Below are 25198 nucleotides of genomic sequence, written 5' to 3'. Positions count from 1 at the left end.
GATTTACAACATTAAAAAGATAGCAAACTCATGAAGAAAATGAAGAGAGGTAGCAGTGACCTGAATACTTTTTCTTTAATAGGCTTCTGCTTTGTTGTGCTTCATAGGGGTATTACTAAAAGCTGCTGATGACTTGGTTCCACAAACGATCTTGTCAAGCCCATTTATCATTTGTTTACTGGTCAGAAGCAATCCACATCTTGAGCTCAACTGCATCACAACTCAAAACATACATTTAATGAACATCTAAACATCTAAACATAAATTAAACTGGTGTCCTCTCTGGTCATTTAAATTGAGACTAACAAAAACTGAAGGTTCCCCACAAAAAACTGGCAGGTAAATTCAGTATTTTAATTTATGAAATCTACTACGCCTTCACTCAAAGGGGAAAGATGTTTTGGATAGTTCTCTTTATCAGGTCTACAGCACCAAAAGTTCAATTGTTAAGTCTAGAGCTGGAAGAAGAAAGAAAGGAGCTGAAGTCTGTCTTTCTTTAAAAAGAAACAGACAAACAAAATAACACTTTTATTTCCACTAATCTTTGACCTTTAAACCACTAAATTGATGGAAAAAAATAATTAAGCTTTTGACACTAAGGTTAAAGTTTTTATGAAGATTTACTTCAAATCTGGGTAAGCAAAAAGTCATTTGAACATATCTTATATGTTGATTAAAGTTAACAACAGATTTCTCACCTAATTTTAATAAGATGAGGCAGTTACTCTTCACATTTAAGAAAACTGCAATTTCCAGTGTTATGTCTACAGCACTACATGTACAAAAAGTGCTCCAGATCCTAGTGGTCCTATTTTATAAAGACTGGATTCAAATGAACATTTCTCGGTGCATATAGTTAGAGGAGCTTGTCTTTTAGGGCGCTGCAGAACAAATGGAATGTATTCAAATCATACGTTGAAATACAACATGCACAGGGGACTCCCTTTTCAAGACAGAAGCATATGGGACATTAGAAATTGCATACAAAGAAAAACTGTTGTTGTCTGCCCATATCTGCCACTGTGCAGTGCCTGTTGGTTATCATAGGCCACAGCCTATCTTCCAGCTGTAAGATCTCTGTAGTATCAGTGTGTGTCCTCTTCCTAGATACCACTCTTCAAACTACATTTTCAGAAATTTATTTTCTATCTAAGTTTTGTGATAAATGGAGAGGAGAAACAGAACCTAGGACTTAGAGATGGCAACAATGGATGGAACACAAAGCCTGCCTGCACTGCTGTACCACTGCCAGCATAGAAAGATATTTCCCTGATACATGGGATCATACAGGTCAAACGCCCTTCTCAAAGCACTGCTTTTTCCCTAATAAACTGATTTGACAGTGATCCAAAATGTGCATAGAAATCATAAAGATCACAATATATTTGCTGAACATGTTCAGATCTATTTTAAGTAAGAGAACATATTTTTTTCTGTATACCCTTTTCAAAAAGTCATATTAGAACTAGACAATAGAGCAGAAGAGGTGAAAGTATACATAGCTTTACAGAAAAGACAAACATGACAAGTGTTGGAGTTGAAACTTACAGTTAGGATTATTCATAAAACAGAATGCTATGAATGTTTGTGCTTTCTGTTGACTGTATCAGTATCTCACTACAGGATGTACCCTTCTAAACCAAAGAGCTGGAGAAAATGTTTGTTAAAGAAATGTTGAAGGACAAGGAAAATCTTTCTTATTGCTGAGTGTGTGTAGTAAAGCAAATAAGAGTGAGAGATTGAACTTATTTTAGGACGCCAAATATAAAATGCTCTCCTTCATTTATAGAATCATAGAATTATAGAATTGTTTATTACAGTAACTTTTAGTATGTGCTTATAATGATATATACATGAACAACTGGAAGAAAAAAATGTAAACTTCAGCGTTGCTGATTATCTGTATTTGTGATGTGAAGTATGCTCAGTGCAACCAAAATCCCGTGTTTATTCAGTTGTGGACAAGGGAGTTTTAAAAATATTGCTATTTTTTTATCGAGGCTGGGTTATTTTGTAGGGTTAGCTACTGTGTAGTCACTGTACTGGGTACTCATCAACTCACTGAACTAAGTTGATTGACAAGCAAAATAGGGAGGATTTTGTCAAAAGAGCTACAGACTGAGGAAAAAAATAACTAGTTAAGTGATTTTTAAAATAGTTTGTTCATTGGCATGTCCCTATCGATGTAGGAGATGATCTTTACACTCACATTTTTAGAAAAAGAGGATCAAGAGATAAACTAAAATTACAGAAATTGCTGCATTATCTACCAGTTAGTGCTGGAGTTTGGAAGCAGGCTCTATTCTAAGATGCTGTACTACCCTGACTTGGTTATACTGCCTTTACAGCCTCCCCATCCACCTACCATCCTTTATTGTATTTCCTTAGACAATAAACATGTAAAGGCATTTGCAATCTTTCTGCAAGCAGTCTTCTACCATGAACTTCATTCTTACAACAGAAATGTAAAAATGATGAGCAGTATTTTTACTTGCAGATAAACAAAGGCATTTTAATAGACACTTCTGTCTTGTAGTACTTTTTGTTGCACAGGGTATTGATCAAAGCATTCCAGCATTCTGGGAGTCAGACCTGAATTCATACAATTTTTCCCTGGAATTGTGTATTTCATTCACTTCCCTTCAACCTTTCCTAGGGGGAACACTATGCAGTCAGTTATGCTTTAGAAAAAAGATAAATTGGAGTTTTCCTTAACTTCTCTGCAGATGAAAAGGCTTGCTGTCCTTCAAAATGCTCTCCCCAAAGAGAAGGTTGCACGAAAAACACAAACACTTGAGTAATCATTTGATAGACTGGATGAAAAGGCATAGGACCTGTTTGTATACCCACATACTTTAAAGTTGTTTAACACTAATTTGAGTAATACTTCTGAGAGTGAACTTATTCATCTTACCCAAGATTCTCTCATTCTTAACGCTCTGCTGTCCTCCAGTAGTAGTAGAAAGGTCCTCTGGTACAGGCATAGGTTCATCTGCATCATCTGGGACATCACTGATGGGAGGACTTTCCTTTCCTAGTAGTGAAGAAAGCATTGGTGAATCATCAAGTAGCCTCATTCTCAAATAAGACCGTAAGAGGAACCACAAACCAAATAAAACTGAACAAAAAAATAGTCAATCAATTACACTACCAAAAGCATGCTGTCTTTGGGACCAAAGCTAACTGCAGCTGTGAAAAGAAAGTGTGGCCAGGATTTCTTCAAGCTTACTGATAACTGGATACACGGTCACAGGTTTTTTTTGTTGTTTTTTTTTTGTTTGATTGGTTGGTTGGTTTTGGTTTTGTTTTTTTTTTTTTTGGATGCTTTTTGGCTGCTCTGGTCATCTGGTTCAGTTAAGCCAACACAGACTGACAGAATATAAAGGGTATCAAATGGTCATTGTTTCTGCAAAAGCTTCTAGAGTGCACCTCCATTTTGGCTTCAACAACATGGTCTAACAAGTCTAACCCACCAGGACTCTTGGACACCTAACAGTACTACCCAAAGAATGAAATTTTACCTTTGGCTAAAAATTCAATTAAAACTTCATCAAGCTTCACTAATACCCACAGATCAGGCTTTGGCTGTCCTTCTGCCTACAAATAATCAAGTGCCTACAGCTGCTGGGACCTCCCCAAACACATACAGTTAGCAGTGGTCAGCCAAAACATAACTTCAAGGGTTTTTTGATCTCATGTTTGTAAATAGGAAACAAACCTCTGTGTCTTTCACATACTAAGTATTGCAGAAGAAATCAGTTTGATTGATACTTAACTTTCTCTGATGGCTGTAAGCCTTCTGTGAAGATCACCTCTAGTTATTTGAAAATAGGGTAACAGTGAGGGAAAATCACTGCTAAGGTGCACAAATATAGGTTTAAATGAATTTATTAAGTGAATAACTGCATTTCTTAATGATGTGCCTATCAGAATGTGGAACAGTCACTGAGAGGAGATGGTGAGCGCAGTGCTAGGTGGAACCAACTGATGCTGTCCATCCAGAGGACTTGAGGACCACCACGGATCAGTCACACATAGGCAGAGGGATGAGCTGAGTGACTTAATAAGGCTCCCTCCATCTCCAGCTGTATTCTTCAAGGGACAGAATAATGCCCATTGAAAATGAGTGCAGCAGTGATCGTGGATTGTGTAAATGAAAAAGAAGGAATGGGAATTTCACAACAAAGGAAAATAAATTTCATCTCTATGAGATTAAGGAATTTTAAGGAACTTCCAGCAGCTTTACTGATGCAGGTCCCATGCCTTTCAAACTGAGGTATATTTTATAGATAGGAGGAGAGACAGCAGAAATATTCTGGGCTTTTCAGCTCTCTCCCCAGTAAAAATAAATAAATAATCAATCAAACAAAAATCCAGAATGCTAATCTGAGAGTAAGAGGCAGTCTGATCAGAATCAGCTCTCTTGGCACTACACCCAGTTTAAGGAAAAATGTTAAATAATAATAGTCAAAAACCATCTGTAACTTCCAAAGTGCAAAGCATGCTCCCAGTTACACAAATGAAAATTGACACTTTGACTTAGCTTAGTTTCAGAAGAACACACTACCTAAAAATCTTAAGACTCTAATGGCTACCAACACATATATACAGTATCAGAGATATCAGATTACGAACAGAAAACAAAACCAAAACAATATTAATATGTAGTTGAGCATCCTAATAAGAAAGCGAAGGAGAATGTTTTGAAGACAAGTCTGTTGGAAAATGAACCTTCTTTTAAATTAGTACTTTTATAGTTTATGGTAACAAATTACATTTACTAAACAAACATGAACCTTCCATTTGTTACCCAGATAGCATCAATCAGCCTCACAGACCTGGTAGGACAGGTCTTCTTTCTTCAGAAGAAACTGCAGCTAAGAAAACTTAGCAAACTTGGCTTTAGTGACTCATCTCCCATCATTTGACTACTTCATGCTACATACGATATAGAAATCCATGCATGCAAAACGGCAGGGTAAAAGCATTTGATTTAAAATAGATACTTTTGTTGAAGTCTGCATTTTAGATTCTAGAGCATGATATTCATATTTCATGCCTTAACTACATCTAAATTGTTAAACCATGATAGGTTCACTTCTGCATGGTAATCTGATAGATATGCAATCTCACTAACATCCTTTTGCCAATGAATTTAGAAATGGAAAGGGGGCAAGGAAAAGGAGGAAAAGTTTCCCATTTACTTTCTAACAAGCATGTACGGAATAACAACCGGCCAAAGGGACAGAGCTAAAAAAATACAAAAAAGCTAGTAGCAAATAGTGGGAGAAATCATTCAAATGTCACATAATAGATCAAAATTTTTTTCCATAGATATATTTTTGCTCAAAGGTAATAAGTGAATCATAAACTAATCTCCGGTGATGTTTTGTAGTTGTTTATTGTTGTTGTTGTTTGTCTGTTTATTATTAATATTACCTTTAAAAAGAGCCATGTGAGGAAAATGTAAAAGACAGAGAAGGTATAGGGCTGAAGTTCTGTTTCTGGGTCTGCTACTGATTGACAGTGCCCTTAGCTAAGTCACAAATGCAAGCAGCTTCATAAGCAGCCCATGTGACACGTTGCCCCAATTCATGCTGAAGCTCTGAAAGACAGATTCCAAACACTGCCATCCCTGTATGAAAATTTTCACAGTATGGCCTAGCCTATCTGTGGTGCCTCGTAACATATCTACTCAGCTCCTCTGTACTTCAGTTTCCTCATCTGTGCCGTGTGCACCTAGTAGAGACACGAGGAAAGGGAACAAAGTGTCCAAGCCAGTAAGGCTTTATGCTTCCCTTATTCCTATCTAAGTTTGCATGTCTTGTGGTGATTTCACAGCCTCACTTCATTGTGGAAGCTTTTCAGTTCATGTGGTGCAATTGCGTTGATAAAACTACAGCTCTCGAAAAGAAAGCCAGGACAGGATTTCTTACTGAAGTTTAGTTCACTACTCTTCCACAGAGGAATGCTGGATTCATTTAACTCCTGAGAGTTAGTTGTTTTGTATGGGAGTACTGGAACCACTTAAAAAGCAGTGAAACAAGAACAGCAATATATAGATTTTCTAGCTGAGAGTCAGAACCCAGTTAATCTCCCATTTTCTCTAATGGAATCTCCAACTTGTGGCAAATGAAGAAACAGTCACCCTGGAACAGGAGCCAATATTCAGGTGATAGACATCAGCACAGGATAAAATGATTTACACATTCCCAGAGTCTAGCAAGAATTTCAAATGCAAAACTCTTCTTCCTGCTTTTGCAAAGTGTGGCACAGCCTTGCAGGTGCTGAGGAGGCTTTTTTTTTTTTGTTAAACATGGAAACATATGTACTGTTTTTTCAGCTTCCTTAACTGTTATGCCCTAGAACACAGAGGAAAAAAAAAAAAAAAAAAAAAAAAGGCAGGAAAAATACTGCTTGTTAAGTGAGATATTATCTGTGTTTTCTGACTCTCTTCTAAGGGTGCCGGATACTGCTTGGTTAAATGTATGTCAGCTCTCTCCTCATTTCAGAACTGCAACTGCTTGCCTCATGAAATATTGCTTTCAGGAGAAGAATAAAAACTGTGAACTCTGAGGTGGTCATGCAGTATTTCAGTTCCTCTAGGAGCACATGATGCTTGGATTCCAAGAAGTGGGAATTGCCTGTGCACGTGTGGGGTTTGGCTCACTCACGTGAGCTGTGTATTCTATTGGCCTGGCTCACCACTGCCACACCTGAGTCAGCCACAGCTGCATAAAGCATGGTGGCAAATCACTACTTCTCTGCTATGAAGACTGTTTCTAGAGACCTATTTTATTTCTGCTTAAGGAAAAAAACAAAACAAAACAAAGCAAAATAGAAAACCAGTTCAATTTTTTTTTTTTAAGGGCATAACCAAGTGTGCTGGTGAATAAAGTCACCTAATTCCATAGGCTCAGAAAATATTCTACATCCGATGAGCATTACTCACAGAGGAGGAGAAACAACTAGGAGTATTTTTCATCTGGCATGACAATCCCACATTCCTGAAACTGTGGAATTGTCTTAACTGGTTCCCAATGCAGAGTAGAGCTCCCTTGCCATGCAAGGAAGCATCCTAGAAGCATATAGAATACCAGGAAGAGAACTAGGGGAGGGGGGGGGGAGTCTCATTTTTGGATCTGCCAGCCTATGAAAAAGAAGTAACATCTCTGTATCTTCACAGCCTCTACTTTTAAGGTCCAGTAAGAGACACTATCTGTGGAACTGAATTTGACAAACAGAAGGCTGAGTTCATAATATATGTAAGTATATTTGCAAGTTCTTTTTTTGTCCACTTATTCACATATCCAGCTAAAAGTCCAATACAGCATCTGTTCACAGAATGTAACAGATGAAATTATCAGCAGCTCAGTGTCAGGAAGGGCAGGAAGAGTTCATACAGGTTTATGTCTTTTGTCAGAGGTACAATTCCTCTCGCACTGATATTCTTATTTTTTTAAGGAGAACTATCCCTAATTACAGAAGACTACTATTCTCATCAGCATTATTTGGTAGAAATTCTAAAGTGTTTCAGCAAAGCATGACATTGGTTCAAACTCTGGAAAACTTTGAAGGTTACAAACTATATACATATATGCATATTTAAATGTACACAAACATTCACACTGCAAAGTTTCCTGCATATCTTTCCTCTCAGAGAGAGGCAGACAGTAAAGAAGGCCAAACGACCTCACTAGACTCTAGTTAACATCTTCCACACATCTTCTCCTCACATCCAAGCAAAAGTATAATGTGCTAGTAAGAGGCAGCAAGCGTGCATCTCGCATTATTGCTGTTGTGAAAATGCCATCTAGGTAACTGTGGGCATCCCAGGCAGTATGCGCTGCCACACAGGAAGAAGAGATCAGAGCTCCTGGCCCCAGATGCTCACATGAGCAGGAAAGGGTTTCTGCAGCATGCAGAATAGCTGGGCTTAAACCACTATGTGCCTCAATGCTCTGAGCAGATCCAGTGCTTTGTCCACACAAAAGAGATATGGCATTAAAATCTCACTGCTTTTTCTGCCGGAGTCACTCGTGCTTCAAAGACAGAAGGCACAGGACATGCTTTATTTCATTTACAAATTGTTCCAGCTTGCAACAAAACACTGACATTAAGAATAACCAGTTGTCATTTCAAAATTGTTAACTGATGAGGGGATTGCAGCATGCTTCCACAGGGCTTAATAGGAACAACTTTCCTACACCAAACCTAGCTGAAAATCGTCTGTTAGCATGAAGGACTACTATACTGCGGTTCTTTCTCATGGAAAATGTATCTGATTTTCAGTTTCCAGGTGACTCTAAAAGTTCTGTGTTCCAATTTTTGTGGAAAATCCCGAACATTTTTATAGGGAAGGGGGAAAAAGAGAGAAAACTGTGTTCATATATTTCAGCATGGCCACCCACACTGGATCAGGACCTTCACAATCTCTTAGAGTTGGCCTCTAGGTATTGAAACTGAGAGCCCAAGAGCTCTCTCTCAAAAAAGATCCATGTGCCCAGTGTGGCGCCGGAATGAGGCCTCGGTGAACAGGGCTCCAGACCGAACACTAAAAGTGAAAACTGAAAGCCATTAACTGTTGCAGCTGCTAACAACTTAAGGAAACTGGGAGAGAGACTAATTACCCCTTCTCAGCTGCTGAAGCACTGAGGTATTAGTATATTTGCTTTGCTAAGTTACAGTACCAATCTGCTAAGGAATCTGTTTCCCAGTAAATCAAGAATAAAACTCCCCATAGGAACATCAATATGGGACTGCAGAATCCTATCCATACCACCACAGGTCAAATTTCAGAAACTTAACCTAATTTTTCATACATTTCTCAAAATCACAGAATCGTAGGGTGGGAATAGACCTTTGGAATCACCTACTCCAACCCCCTGCTAAAGCAGGTTCAAAACTATTATCATTCTGGACAACAGCATTTACGAGCTTAAAGCCTCATGTCAATCAGTCCTCTGTTTGGTTTGAGAATCTTTGGAAAAAGTCAAATAACCCTATGTAGTAAATAAAGTTTGTTTGCTTTTAATTAGTATTTGCCCTCCCCCTCATCTGGTGAAACTCTGTTTGTTCTATATTTATTTTGTAACAATCAGAATTTTGCTCCCAAAAGAAAGAATGTAAATGTGAACCTAACCACGCTTCAGGGATATACTACCAAAGGTTTAATGTAAAATTACTTCTATGCTGCTATATTCCCTTGACTTCTTTATTTACCTGGTTCCTTTTAGAAAATCCATGCACCGTTGAGCTTGATATTAAGTGATATCATTAATTATATCTCAATTCCCACTCTGTTTTTTAAAAAAGACCCAAAGCAATTTTTATTGACAAGAAGAAAAACATTGTACTGTGCTAGAAAGATGAGCAGGAATTCAGGAGTTTCTTTATAATGTATTCATTAAGGACCTCACCTGAAACCTGGGACATATCTTGAGCCTCATCTGTTTCCATTTTCCTCAGGTTATCTGAGAAGAGAGGAAAAGCCTTAAGTTAATGCAAAATAAGACACACATCCACACACACAAGAAGACTCTCCCTCCCCCTCTCTGCCCCCCAAACACACACAGAAGGAGAAAGAAGGGGAAAGAAAAAAAAAAAAAAAAAAAAAAGAAAAAGAAAAAGCCCTTTGCTATTTAACTATAAGATTATCTGGGAAGAATAATGTATTTTTCTCTTTATTTCCTCCCTGCATACTTTCTGGAGTATCAGACTGGCACAGACCTTGATCCTTTTAAAAACAGCATTACAAAGATTTATAAAAATATCATTACAAGCACAGGAGGACCAAATTTGTTATTTATTGTTAATTTCCCACTGCATAATAACCCAAAATGCAAACTGACTGCAACAAAATTAAGCAGAAAATTAAATGGCCCTGGGTCATTGTAGGCACAGAATTCATTCTCTTGGTTGATCCATAGTTATGTTCTTTCTAATTTACTGAGCATGCATCGATGAACCTTGAGTCAGCTTGGTGACACGCGTACAATCAGCAATCAAAAAACGAAGCAATTTGCTGAAGAATGTCTCATTTACCCAGGCAGGGCTGCATATCTGAGCAGCAACTGCCACTACCTCCATTAATAATGAATACACCTCAGGCAGCAGCAGATGGGCAGAACAGCAGCCTCAGGCGTGGGCCCCTCTCTCGTCCAGGAGCCCTTCCTACAGACCACACTGGCCTGGCGTTACGCAGGGAGAAGTACAGCTCCCTAAAATAGCGAAACAGGCCCAGGAGAGAAAGGGAACCCAGGCCTTCCTGTTTTGCTGACAGATGGCTGGCTCCACCGCTTGGTAAGTCATACTGGGAAGCTCCTGCCCTCCTCTTGCGACACACCATGTTCCGAAGAGCGAGCGACCAGTGACCACAAACACCAGGGAGAAGCAGGCAGAGGGTTAGTGGGGTAGAAATAAAACTCAGGTTTGCTGTGGGCCCTGGGCCCCAAACACCGGCCGCGGACAGCTGGTAGCCATGCAGATAACACACGTGTTGCTAAAGCAGGTAGTCCCAGCACAACCTGCTCCTGACCTCAAATCATGGTGCGGGCAGTTGAAGTGGCCTCAGGTGGGGAGGGGAAGAACCCTGTAAGCACTTCTTGAGCTGTGGTGTGCTAGGTCACAGCTTGAGCCAGACGTGACTGACTTCACATCCCACCAAGAGAGGAGTTGGCTCTGTTCCGTTCCTTCAAACCAAGATACATCCCTCATCAGCCATGTTTCCTGAAATAAAATTGCATTTTCTTCACAGTTGGAAGCAGAGGAAGGTGTGGCCTGGGTTCCTACAGAAAGGGTGCTGAGGGCATCCTAACGAATTTAGCCCAGCATGCGTGATTTCTTTATTCTTTTTCCAAGTCTTCTGTATGCTACCTAACAGACTGCAGTGGAGAAGTGCAATAGCAGCAGTCATACATATTGGTCACCTACGCTTTATAGTCTCCTCATTACTTCTGAATGGCAGCAGGATAACTCAGAACCAATATACTGCTGAACCACCTTGCAAAAGCTATCTTCCCTCATCTGATCCACAATGGGTTTTCCTAACAAGGGAGTGGAAACTTCAGGACTACAGATGGAGTGGTTGCAGAACAGGTTTTTGCCTATAGAGCTGGCAAAAGTAGATCAGAATTCTCACAGAATGTACTGTAGCACTACTTAATATTCAGTAATGCTTTGTTTGCTTTATTCTGGTCTTCAACTTTAATTCCAGATAAAACAATTTGTTTAACACGCACATGTAATTCTCAGAAATGATTCCAGCCATGCAAAATGCAAAAAGCCACCTACTACTCAACAATTTGTATCAGTTCTTATCATAATCAAGAGCTTTCAATTGGTCCATTTTAAAGTAGAAGTTGTCAGTAGGAAAAGCAGTTTCTCTTGCAAGAGGGAGAACCCAGTACCTTCCTTCAAAATAGCCTGCTTGGTTATTGGAAATAAAATGCATTTACGGCAGGTGGTATAGCACAAGTCTATGTGTTGAGTGAACACAATGGTGGTGGTGAGGGGAGGAGAGGGGGGGAGGGGGGAGGAAGAGGAGAAAGCCCATGCATTTATTACTGCTTGTGAGGGTCACCTGGATGCTCTTAATCAATTGATTACTACATATTTTTCTATAGAGTACAGTGAACGTCAACCAACTAAAGCAAACAACCCAAGAAAATATCCACAAGAAGGAAATCACATCCCTGAAGGACATCTGATTCCTACTGCACCCATTTTTCCCTCTTGCTAGGGCTTTGGCAAGGCTGGGAGTAAAAATCTTGAAGTGTTTGCCATTTTTGTTCTTCTTGTTTTGTTGTCGAGGGCTTTTAAAAGCCATCAGTCCATTTCAGTGTTCTCAAATTAACCTACTGCTCTTGGCTGTACATTCAGCATTTCTGCAACTTAGGCAGCATGCTTCTGTCTGAAAACACACCCCAGTTCTTAAATGATGAGGTAAGCTGAGGTAAAATGAAGTCAGATTTTGGTTTTTAATGGAATACTTCTTGGCCTGATTTCTGTGAAAGTGGACAACTGCCTGTCCAAAAACTGATACCCTCAGTTATGTAAGAGATGACTTCAGAGTTGATATAAATGATATTAGGGCATTCAGCAAAACGGTTCCTTTTGCTGGAGATGAGACATGGAGAGAAAAATAGAGATGGTGGAAAACTGAGTAGGAAAATTTTTTTTTCTCTAAAGGTTATTTATAATAATTAATTATGTTTCATAGATGAAAATCCACAAGTGCTAAGCAAACAAACAAACAAACTTAAAAATTCCTAAAGGTTGCAGAATCCTTCACAGGGGAAAGTCACACTCTTACAGTATAGTATTTTATTGCATCTGGTAAATACCAATGAAATCCCAGCTACCTTTTGTGCAGACTCTGTATCAGCAAAGAAAATATGACAGGGCATTCCCCCACCTCTAATTTAACAATGACAATAGTGTGTTTATTTTTGGCTCTGTGACTTCTGAAGGGTTTTTCAAATTGAACTCGGACCTAACACGACTCAGGTTAAATTTTAAGAGCAGAATTTACTTCTTTGAATTTGGCATGGCTAATCTATTAATAGGAAACCATAGTAGTAACCTTGACCATGAAGGGGGGGAGCACAAGGGAAGGCTGGAACTAGAAGATCTTTAAGGTCCCTTCAAGTCTAAGGCATTCTGTGATTCTATAAGATTCTATGACCTCACTTTCCTCCTCTGCTCTAGAATTAGTCAAAACATTGTCATCAACCATGAGAAAAGCACAAGAGCCCCCTGTATGGATGTCAGGATTTGTACCACACTATTTATTTGATATGTCTCGTCTTCTTTTTATTTTTTTAGGAAAAGTTTATCATGTGGGTACCCTATCTGGAAAGAAAAAGAATTGCTTTGTAATTTTTCATTTTAAGTTGTACCTACAGAATCAAATCTCTTACTAACAAAAGAAGCGTTTATGACCTCGTTGTATTCAGGGTAGTTACATCCATTTACATTAGTAGGTAAATTTAGGAGCTGAAGTTAGAAATCGAAAGATGAGTGGACAGCTGACCAAAGCAATCTTACTCTCAGATTCTGAGTGTGTGTAGCTCTCATTTCTGGCAGGAAAAGGATCAGCACCTAGATGATAACAGATCTTTTTTCTCTTAAGGAATCCAAAAAGATTTAAAGGTGGCTCCCTTATTTGAAGATATCCAAAGTTCCCTCCAGAAACGTATAAAACTACTTCTTCAAGTCTTTTCAGATGTAGAACTCAAACCTCTTATGTTTTTATCTCCACAATTCAAATAGCAGATCACAGATGACACTAATGCTTTGGAAAAAGAATCAAATGATGCAGTCCAGAGCTCTTGAGCTAATTAATAACAAACACACACTAAAACTGAGAAGATATGCTGATTTTGTTTTAAAGGAAGCACTTAACTGACCACTATTGCACAAAAATTTTGGATTTAAATCATTCAGCATTTGTCCAGATCTGGCACAACCCTGAGCCCAAGTAAACCATGCATCTCCTTACAGTTCTGCAATGCAACTTGTAGTACTTCTTAGGAATGCATTAGAACAAGCCCCATGAATCACTGAAGCACTACTCTATTTATACCAATTGCAAATTGCAAAAATAAGTGACTTCAGGAACTTTTAGGACCCTGACTGTACACAAGATGAGGTAATTGCCTGGTCAAATTTTCCCAATCTCAAAATGCACCAAATTAATTATTTGCAAGCCTTAATGTATTATTTTGTCTCCTGTTTTACAATGCAAATTCAAAACTGAACCTCCTTTTTAGGAAAATGAATGCTCAACACTAATACAGTTTCTTATCAATTGAAAGAAATGTATAAGCATGTTGTGCTTCTATAAATCCTACTCTCTTTAGACCAGTGATATACTTCAATTGGATGAATTAATTCAACACCGAAGAGTTAACTCTTCTTTGTTCACCATCTATGTAGTTACTGACTTCCCTGTGACAAGATGGGCTTAACACTCAAGACAATGACATCTATGGACTTGAAATTACAAATTCTGACATTTGTGAACTTATTCTGGACTGATGTACAGCACACCTTAACTCAGAGCTGGCCTTCCATCTATATATGCTGGTAATTCTGGTGCTGTGAGGAGGATACATATGCACACCATGCCCTGCTGCAGGTTTCCAATTTGTAGGCGTAGCCTTTCCAGGTAATCAGAAAGGTCCCTGAAGGTACCCTTTGGTCCTGAATACGTCCGTCAAGGGCACATACACCTTCACATAAAGACTTAGAGCAGAAAACATGAGAAGTTTGGTGGGAAACAAGAAGAACTTTCTACTTGTGTCCTGCAGGTGCTTTTGAAAGCACAGAATGAGAGTAGGACGCGCATTTTTCAGCAGTGCTAGCCCTGGGTTAACAGTGATAAAACAAAGAAGCAAGCTGGCAAACCCAGCGGGGAAGGAGCTGATTTCGAAACTCTAACTTGTGCAAGCTGCCTGGCAGGAGGAAAAGGGACCGCTCACACAGGTCACTGGAGCAGCTGGCCCTATGCGAGTGCTCGTGCGAGAGCAGAGCTCCTCTTTGTGGTCTTTGACATGTCTCATTGGCTCCTAATCACATAGGCTACAGTTTTTAAAAACAATAATCCAAACCAGTAAGCAAAAGCATAAAACCCCAACCCACTTTACAACCTAAATTTTATGCAAAGCACCTAAGATGGGTCCTCGATTCCACCAGCCACAGGATACGAAGAGGCTGGATAAATAAATAAGTAAAGCAAAACCAGGCTGCAACCTGGAAAACACAGCATGAATGTAACACCTTAATGTATCTGATGGGAGAATTTGCTCAACAAGTAGGTAATGAGTAGTACATATGCTGCGGTATCAACCCTTTTGTTTTTAAGCTGGGAGTTGTATCTACGTGCAGAACTGTACAGCTGCATTTCTAATTGCATCAGTTCATCTTGACCTAATAGAACCAAGCCTCTCACATCCACTCAAACTGATGGTTTTGAAGCAACAACCAAGAGAGGGGAAGCATAAAGACAGCCCTGTTCAAGAATTTAACCTTAACTTTCCTTTACTTTAAAAAAGACATAATCTAATTTTTTTTTAGTGGGCTTTTTTCCTTCACATACAACTTTGACCTCCTACAAACAAGTGGGCACAAAACAGGAAGGCTGTTATGTGTGAGAAAAAGGTAGTATGTATTGCATAATCAGTGCAAATAGTTGAAGAAAATTGCCAGAGTCCTACAAACTAGCTTCAATTAAAAGTGTTCAGTATCTCAGCAAGCAGCTGATAATTAGCTTTATTATTAAAATTAAATATGCTACATTTCACAATCTCGTGAATGACTCTACTTTAGAATCATTTTAATTCTATTTTTAATTTCCGCCTTATCACACTGCCCAATGTAAATAATAACTACGGAGATGAAAGGTGGTCCTTTCTGAAAACTAAGAGCTGAGATTCATAAGAAGCACATCGGTGTCTTTCCACTCCTGTTTCAAAAACACTCTTGAGGTCCTTTAAAAAGTGCATTTAAAACTAAAAGTGTTTAAATGAAGTGCATCGTTTTTTTCTCCCTTTATTCCTCTCCTCCATTAATTCCATATTCAGCACTTTCTGTGAAGCCTACGGAGATGTTTAGTTTATTCAGTCTCTTCTCTAGTGTAAATTCTGGTTAACTACATTAACTGACAATACAATTATAAGCATACAGTCAAATTTCAATGGAGAGCTCCTGTCTGCAAAATGAAGAAAGCACTGTAATTCAACACACAAGATTAAGAAAAGAGCTCTGCTAACAGTACAGATTTGAAACATTTATATGTCTGGCGCATGTAAAATTAATTTCCATGTTAGTGAACAATTGTGAGGGTGTAAGAAAAGTCATCTCAGAGATCCTACATAATTCTCAGTTCTTTGGGAATTCTTTGTATAAGCACCAGCAAATGATAAAGAGTGTATTTTGCATGCATTTATGTGTTTCCTATATGTAATCCTATTAGCATCTGACTGTACTGACCTATATTCAGGAAACAATTCCTAGTTAAAGGAGGTTCTGAAAAAGCCTTTCAGTGACTGTGTGCAAATTACTCGATATCACTGCAAATATGAAAAAGATTCTTCCTTCAAGTTTTCACATAGTAGCCAGTCATTAAAATTGGTTGCATGATATGAGAAAAATATGGAGGTAATTTTCCTAATTAAGCCCACATTACATTAACTCATTAAACTCTGTCACCTTTTTGCTTGATTTTTAGTGAAGACAAGAGGAATAATTTCACCACAACAGAGAAAATGCACACATTTCCATCATATAAATAAAATGACTAAAAACAGTGAGATCTGGAAATTGAGGCACTCAGTCTAAGAGCGTGGCACATTTTCCAGTGACCCAAATGAGCTTTTGGGTATTCTTCCAGAACTCTCACTCAAGAGAAACCAAGGAGCAGATGCAAAACTGCACTTTATGTATGCTTTTAAATAAGTATGTGTGATTTAAAGGCACAGGATGTCTTCAGAACAGCCTATCTAAATATGCAATAGAGAAAAAAAACAAAAGGATCTCTTTACATTGTTACTGCCAGGTATCCCCAACCATATATCAGTAGCTGATTTGTCCAAATTATAGGAGGTTTCAATAAGTCTGCTTCACGATCTCAGAATTGCTTCCTAATTTCTCTTCAAACTGTTCAAGCTGTTACAGATTATTAAAGGACATTATCAGCCTGAATGAGCATATTAAAGATCCATGTGATTTTTTTTTTTTTCCCCTAAATAAACCTAAGAATATCTCCTAAAATTACTATAATTGAAATGAATTAGCAAGTTTCTCCATGCTACATGTTTCAGTTAACTCACTCTGCTTTTGCAAACATTTTGGAGCCAATCCACTACTGATGATTCCAGCTTTATTATGCAATTGCTCCAGTGTTCTCAGTGAGTTGACACAAGTGGAAAAATGAAGCAATGCAGCGAGGAATCAAACCTATCATACAAAAGAAGTTCCTCTTTTACTACAAAAGCCTGAGCAACTGGGATCAGAAGAAATTTAGATCACTCATATGGAATATATTCTTTAAAAAGCTGAAGTAGTAGACAATCTCCACATTGAAAAATAAAAGGCACTTCTAGTGTAAATGCTCTTCCAAATATGCAATCTGAGTGGCCTTCTCAGACGTTTACACCAGAAGCACAAGTACACCATGCATGTCCCAAACCTGTGTTGTCCCATTCACATGAATTTTCAGTGGCACAAATAAAGTTCAGAACGTGCTGAACTTTCCAGGACTAAGACCTACCTTTGCAGCCATTGCACCGTGTTAGCAGTGACCTGCCCAGTACAAAAAAAGCAACAACCCTGCAGTCTTTTATCCACAAGCTTAAAGCATCAAGGAAAGTGAGTCTTAAAGAAAAACAGTGAGGCAGATGCTGGGTTTTTAATAGATACATCACAGCGTAACCTCTGGGACCAATGTAATTCTATTTAAATTTAGGGAACAAACACAAGTTTTGCTGAGTCCAAGTTGTAGTTATGTTTATGTACAGATTACAGGCTTAGGAACAACACATCACAGCTGACCTGGAAGCAGGGAATTTCCCAGCTGGAGTCAGTTTTGCTGGATAGCCACCGGGGAGGTGAGACATGCATGGCCTCTTTGGATGAGTGGAAGGTGCTGCTTAAGAATCACTATGAAACTGAGATCAAGGCTGCCTATCTGGCCTCAGATGGAACTCACACTTTTCTCTGAATGCTCTATCTCTCCAACAGGGAAAAAAACAGAATATGTCCATTAAGGAAAAAATGCCCGTGAGGAATGGCTCTTTCATCTTCTAACTCTTGCACTGAGTTTCAGGCACCTAACAAAAATCATATTCCTAGAAAAACTGTAGGAGTCCTTGCCTTCCACTGACATAATCGATTCCTGGCATTCCTTAGAACTTATCTATCAAATACATTTAACCCAATTGATGTATTTCCAGCATCGCAGCCTCTATTTCCCTTTGTTTTTGGGGAGAAGGATTCTGGGAAGGAAACATCATTCCCAAACCTTTCTTCTGTGGGATTTTAAACTTCCTAGAAACGCATGGTTTGTCACTTTGAAAAGGGGAATTCCATGGGAGTCCACTACGATGTCAGACACATATCCTTCTTCACACGCATAAAGACAACAACTTTTTCTAAAGACCCCATTATTGCTACACTACATTTTACTACTTTATTATGTTTTCTTTGGTCTAATTCTATTACTTTTAATAATAGTAGAACATAATGACTGGTCAAAATGTAATCAAGTACATATGTGAGTCTTGACTGTAAAACAATAAAATTCACTGTGGACCCAGATCTTTTTACACATAAAACATATTAAAAAATCCCACAAGTCCTCAGTGGAAGTTTTTCCTGACAAAGAGCCACACAATTAGGCTACGATCCACGACTTTTGATATCCTTTGGACTTTAAAAAAGTTGCCAAAAATGATCTGCCAGAATAGCATTCGATTCATTATGCCCTTCCTTGTTTTCCATTGCCTGAATGCAAACTGGACCCATTTCCTTGTTTTCTGTAAGATTGCACTGATAGTCTAAGAAGTACCTAAGCTCAAATAAAACAAGCCTGGAAATCTTTTGGCTTGATTTTGGAGTTATCCAATTTTAATGATGAGAAACAAGCTTTGCATTGCTGTAAAACTCTGTGGATTGATTCTCCACTTACATTTCTGCATAGCTATGCAGTCAGTGGAAGTGGCAAGCAAACCAGGTTTTTGGTATTAACCTCCACAAGGGAAAGGAGAACTGCTACAGTAACACTGAAAAGGAGACTATTGCATTTTTATTGTACTCTGCATGTAGCATAAATGGCAAACATGTCATTGATGCTTGTATAATGAAAAGTACAGCTATTTCTAGAGCCAAGGTGGGAAGTTGCAGGTGTATGGCAGCACTATGTCCCCACTACTACTCACACTGACTCACTTTGCTTACCGGGAGTTGGGCAACCAGTCTGGGAATGCTCAGCTGGAACAGGGAATGCACACAGGACCCATGTCAAAGCATCATCTAGTCACCGTGAGCCCGAAGGGCAAAGAGGGATGCAAGCCCCTTACTGTCTCCCCAGACCTATGCTAAGGTCAAGAGATCAAAGCCTCCTTACCGAGGCCCACCACTCATTCCCACCTGAATTAGGGCAGTAAGTGGAATTCCATGTTATGCCACTGCCTTCCTGTTGCTTTCCTGGAAGTCATACCCCAGAGCTGGGTGACTCCTGCAGATAGTGCAGCAGGGTTGAAACCCCGGCTCCAGAGGATGACCAGCACTGTGCTTCCACTGACTTCCATATGGTTCTCGTTCCCACTCAGTGTATAAGCTTGCTTTCTTCTTGGCATTTTATCCTCAATTTACCTCATATTAAAGGACATCTCTCACAGTTCGTCATATATTTTCAAATATGCTGTATATTGAGTTCCAGTTTTAGATTAATTTATCCTTTTCCAGCCTGTCCCCTACTCCCCCAAAATAAAGAACATTCAAATCAGTCAACAAGTGTAATATTTGTGAGAAAGTCTTTAAGGCTGGAAGTGAGTCTGGAATAAGAGAAATGTGAACTAAGGAAAGTGCAGAGCTCTGCAGTAGTTTGGACACTTCCCCCATGCAGTTCTGCTAAGGACAGCTATCAGTTTAACAGTGGAAACACATGGTCTATGCTTAGTTTCTCATGTCCACATGCAGAAGTTTCAGACTCTGATACAGCAGTAAGGCACACAGACATATAACTCCAGCCTGAGAGAGGTCTGTTCGGGATGGAGGGATCCATTTTGGGGAGTGGGAGGGCTGGGAACAAATATGCTGCACTCTAAACAGCATACCCTGTTTTTCATTGAGTCATAAAACAAATGGATAAAGTCATAAAAATCAAAGGAAAGTGTGTTGATATTAGAATGAAGCTCCTCAATGGGAGAGATGACCCCTTTTGGAGAACGCATATGAACTACTACTGTATGCTACTGTTACATTAACCTCGAAAGAGGAATGTTGAGCTTTTGCATGGCAACATAACCAAATCCATTTTTACTTTTTTTTTTTTTTTTAAATCTTAATTTTTCCCTCACTACAGGAGGAAAAGAATAAACAAAGTTACTTGAGGGTAAAAACTTCCTCTGTAAAATCCAAAAGCAATGACATTTTCATGTTAGAAAGCCACTCCATCCCTAATTTCTCCATTTCACCAAGACTCCGAACCCTTCAGCTGTGCAATTCACCAGCCAGGCGAGAGCAGTGCAGTAATGCAGCCACAACATCCCCCGGCAGAGTTAATTCAGTCAAATTCTTTCAAAGTATTTGGAAGGATTTTAACAGAGTATTTTATTTTTTTTTTAAACACGTTTTTCTTTATATTTCATTTATAATGTTTAATAGACAGCCACACTATTTGGTACTCCAGTGTGCATGTGAGCAGTCAACTGAAGCTAGCAGACTGTGTCTTTTAAAGGATTTGGCCCTTACAATGCACTAAAGCCTTTAATTTTAGAACTAGATTATTAAAGTCTAGCAAATGACTTGTAAAGGTGAATGCGTGAATTAGAATCAGAATTAGATATCTCCTCTCCCCCCACCTTTTTCTTTTGAAGTGCTGGACAGTAAATGCATATGGATGTAACATTTGTGGCATCCAGTTATTGAAAAGAAAAACATGTGGTCGGGAAAGTCTCATTCTAACTTCTCATCCCCGCCTCAAAGCCTTTGAAAATGCCACTTGTAGTGCTGTGTGTTAGCAGACTTGATGCAGGACAGAAAAGAAAAAAAGGAAAGAAAAGAGGAAAGAAGAGGAAAAAAGAGAGAAAAAAAAGCAGAGAGAGAGAAGAAAAGAGAAGAGAGAAGAGAAGAGAAGAGAAGAGAAGAGAAGAGAAGAGAAGAGAAGAGAAGAGAAGAGAAGAGAAGAGAAGAGAAGAGAAGAGAAGAGAAGAGAAGGAGAAAAAGGAGAAGAAAAAAGAAAAAAAGAAAAGGAAAGAAAAGAAAAGAAAAGAAAAGAAAAGGAAAAGAAAAGAAAAGAAAAGAAAAGAAAAGAAAAGAAAAGAAAAGAAAAGAAAAGAAAAGAAAAGAAAAGAAAAGAAAAGAAAAGAAAAGAAAAGAAAAGAAAAGAAAAGAAAAGAAAAGAAAAGAAAAGAAGAAGAAAAGGAAAAAGAGCCAGCATTATTTTCTTTTACAATCATTCACCCAGTATAAACCAGTGGCCATATTAGTCTAAAAATTCTTTCATTGCACAAGAAGTCAGTTTTTTAGGGTAATTTCAAGCCTAAACTCCAACCGCTCACTGACACGGTATTACCACCATCCCATCTTCCAGAAGTTTAGTCAGCAGAACACTCCGCACCACACCTGGCAGCATTACCATATTACCATACCTTCTAGACCAAGGTAGGAAAGTAATCCAAGAAGCGATCAGGTTTCTTGAAGCACAAAATTAAAAGTTTCCTTAGCACCGAGCGCTGCAGTGGGAAGTCGCTCCTTCACACGCGCGGTTCCTCACTACACACATCTTCCTTAATACTTCCTACGGAGTGAAACAGCCCCTTCGCAGAAGGGGTAACTTTGCGGAGCAGCGGGAAAGGAAACCTCCGGCTGTGACAGGCTGTGCGCCAAGACAAGGAAGGGAACTTCTGGCGGCCCCGCTCTCTGGGAGGCAGCCAGCTCTCAGTGACACCGCTTCCCCAGCCCCGACCCGGACGGTCCAGCCGCTCCCAGCCCCGTGTCGCCTCCCTCCCGCTGTTCCTGCTGCCGGCGGCGAGCGATGGGGCTGGGGCAGGGCTGGGGCTGCGAGGAGACTCCGAGCGGGAGCGCAGCGTGGACAGAGCCTATGCCCACCTCGGCCAGCTCCTCGCTTCTCCTACATTCAAAGCAGCCTCCATCTCGCCCAGCCCAGCGCGCGGCGTTTTTAAACAAAAAGCGGGGGAGGACGGGAGCGCACGGGGAAGCATCACGGCGGGCTCCCGGCAACTTCTCCCCGGCCCCACACGGGCACCCACCCGCTCCCCGCTACCTGCAGCTCCGGGCGGGCGGCGCTCCCGCTGCCGGCGCTGCCCCCGGTCCGTTCCCGGCCGCCCGCAGGTGTCGGTGCCGGTGCCGGTACGCGCCCGCTGCGCTGCTCATGGACGGGGGCGGCGGGGGGGTCCCCCGAGTGGAGGTCAGTGGGCAGAGACGCCCCTGCGCGCCCCTCGTCTAACAGCTCGGGGTCGGAACTTGAGCAACTTACTTAAAAACGGCGGCGGCTGAAATCCAGAGCTCCCGCTTCGGTCCAGAGAGCACAGCGGACCCGGAGGGGATTACTCACACGCGCAGCGATGAAGCGCGTCTACCCACTGTGGTGGTGGAGCAGGATCTCATTTTTGCTGTGCTTCATTCAGTTCCTCATCTGCAAGATGAGGATAATGGTACTTCCTTTCTCACATCCTATCTTCATCTGCGCTTTCACAGTGCAAAGAAAATTAGGCACGGCGATAACTTTACATGTGTGAGTCACCTCACTGACTTCAAGGGGATCATCCAGAGATGCACAGTTAAGTGAGCATTTAAGCATGTGAAAGCCCAGGGCCTGCCCTCTGAGCTCTGCAGAACAGAAGTCTGTTACTAAAATTCTACACTGAATGGTAAAATGTGGTCCCCAAGGCAAAGCCGGCCTTCTTTTAGAGCAGGAATGACAAAACTGCACCTGGGGGATTCTTTCAAGGCCTCTTCCCTCTGGAAAGCCCTGCAGATGTGTCCTTCACTTTCCAGGTAGCATCTAGTCACACTCAGATGAACCAGGTACACTCTATTGCTTCCCAAGTTTGTAAGCCATCATGTTTTCTCACTGCAGTTTTGCAGAAGGGCACAACGCTCCTCATATCAAAACTTATACGCAGACCTTATAGATCTGATAGGATTGAAACCCAGAGCCAATTATCAGTTATTCCAGAACACCTCTACATGTTCCAGCACAGGGAAAGAGCAGCATTTTACTTGCAGAATCACAAACGTGAGAGAGAAAGAAAGGGAGAAAGAGAGAAAATTCACAAAAAGGTGCCACCATAGGCTAAGCAGGCAGTGTCTTTCTCTAGGAAACTCAAGAGCTCTGCCTCAGCGAGACCAGGAGATAAAGGCAGGGGGAACTTTGCAACCACCCTTCAGAAAGGGGAACCTGTTTGCCTCGAGGACGCAGCAGATTTCCACAGATACATGCACTCCATCCAGATGCTCTGAAGTGAAAGGAGGGACATTTCTCAGAATGGCTGTGCTTTCAGAAGTTCTTGTGTCCCTTCTGCCTTCCAGTTTCCATAGGGCCTGAAGGCCAGTGGGTATGAGCCCGCTCCTGTGTTGATTCCTCACTACACAAGCCACAATTTCTCATCAAACATTTGATAAGAGTTTTTAAAGTCAGAATCAAGTTGCCAGACATACATGAGCTGAGCTGGCTGACATTGGGCTTTCTGAGATGTTGAGCATCTTCTGCATGTTGCTGTGTTGCTATTTATCATCAGCCCATAGGAGCTCTCAAGACACAGACCTTGTTATGGCTGGAGCCTGTGATAATTGCTAGCAGTACAGCACAGCAGCACTGAGCTTGGTCTTATCCGTAGCAAGTTCCTTGCCGGCAGCAGTGGGCAGTCAGCCCAGAGAGAGCTGTGACGCCCCTTCAAGCAAGTCTGTTAAGGTGTAGCAGCAGATGCACACTTTCGCTCTGGCTTTAGGAGCTGCATTCTACAGCTGTGTTTCTGGCAGTATTTTGGCCACAAAGACAATCAGAGAGATGGAGCACCTCTCCTATGAAGATAGGTTGAGGGAGTTGGGTTTGTTCAGTATGGAGAAGAGAAGGCTCTGGGGAGATCTCATTGAGGCCTTTCAGGACCTGAAGGGAGCTTACAAGCAAGAGGTAGACTGACTTTTTATGTGGTCTGATAGTGATACGAGAGATTTCCTTCAGGTTCATTCATAACTGTAAAGAAAATTTGTTATTGGAGGAGATACAGTGTTTCTATTGACAACATTACCATTCTCTATTCACTGCTTTTCCTATAGCAGATTTACCAAACTCTGATATGCCACATTCAAGCTGCTGCAGTCTGTTATCAGGCAGGTGATGATGATGAAACAGAAGAATAATAAGTTTTGTAAATTCAGAATCAACAGAGGCATTTTATGCTCAGAACATTCACATTCTTTGTAACAACTGGAATGCAGAGGACAGGTGCTTTGTAGCTGCTCTGCCACAAGATTTATGCTCCAGTCTTATTTTTTCTGAGGAAAAATGGAAACTGTGTCCGCAGGATTTGCTTGTGGGATTGTAAACTTGTTGGGTGAGCAGTTCTCATTCAATTTGGAAAACAGAAGGTCTGATCAAAATTAGGATCGTAAATCACTCAAAGCATGTGAAATTTCCAAAGGCACAAGTGGGAAATTGGTGGTGTTTTCTATGGTCAGAAATCTCCCCCAAACACTGAATTCTACCACAACACTAAGTATGACAATCTTTGTTCCACAATCTTTCTTGCATGTAGCGCATAGAGGCAGCAGTTATTAGGTGTCACCGTTTCCATCCTACATAATGTCTAGCATTGAATGGATTTTCCTTTGTTTATAGAGTCTTGATCCACTAAGCTGTAGTCTCAGATTTTTAAATTCAGAGCATATCTCCTTCACCTTTTAGCAGAGCTGGAATGCTTTTACCTCACTGGCACCATGATTTCTTCTTCTTTCAGATCATGGACATACCACCTGTGCTATTGACATATAAGTACCAAGGACTAGCACTGAGGCACTGAAATCCTCTTTCTTTTACAGCAGTCTGTGTCATTTTCCTCCTTGCGCTGCTGTGCTGACTCCTCAGCTACTGTTGCCTCAGATTTATTGTTCACCTCTCCCTTGTCTTATTTTGACTTCCCCCCTGTCCATTACTTCATCTCTCCCAAGTTTGTTTTTTTTTACATATGAGCACTTTAGGCCATTGCCTCTAAGCTTTTTTCCACTCAACTTTTTCTTCACTGACTGCCTTCCTTAAACTCAGTGACAAGTCCCTTGCTCTCTGGTCTCTGCATTTTTCACCGACTTCTACCACACTGCCTATTTTGAATCACCTGCATATAATTAGAAGCCCTCATTGTTGCACCTGGGCCTCTCAGTACTTTCTCTGCAAGCTTCTTATCTAGAGGCCAGAGAAACTCTTAGTGTCGTATGGACACTACCACAAACACAG

General features: G+C 40.4%; 1 protein-coding gene across 19 annotated transcripts in view; it reads right to left on the bottom strand.

Moving 5' to 3' along the window:
- Positions 1-23469, bottom strand: part of IKZF1 (IKAROS family zinc finger 1) — a 68775-nt gene extending 45306 nt beyond the window's left edge. For 2 of the 19 annotated variants that reach the window (XM_085537967.1, XM_085537981.1), the window contains exons 1-4: positions 21375-21947; positions 10538-10728; positions 9420-9473; positions 2915-3034 (exon numbers count right to left, since the gene is read on the bottom strand). In XM_085537967.1, coding sequence (XP_085394093.1) covers positions 2915-3034; positions 9420-9459 — 160 coding nt within the window. In that variant the 5' untranslated portion in view covers positions 9460-9473; positions 10538-10728; positions 21375-21947. The other 17 variants (XM_085537975.1, XM_085537974.1, XM_085537973.1 and 14 more) reach the window with 15 other exon arrangements.
- Between the last annotated feature and the right edge of the window lie 1729 nt (positions 23470-25198).

The sequence above is a fragment of the Coturnix japonica genome, chromosome 2, assembly GCF_054131305.1.
Source record: "Coturnix japonica strain WE chromosome 2, WE-NBRP24, whole genome shotgun sequence".
Taxonomy (NCBI): Eukaryota; Metazoa; Chordata; class Aves; order Galliformes; family Phasianidae; genus Coturnix; species Coturnix japonica.
This window is presented reverse-complemented; position numbering and strand designations above follow the sequence as displayed.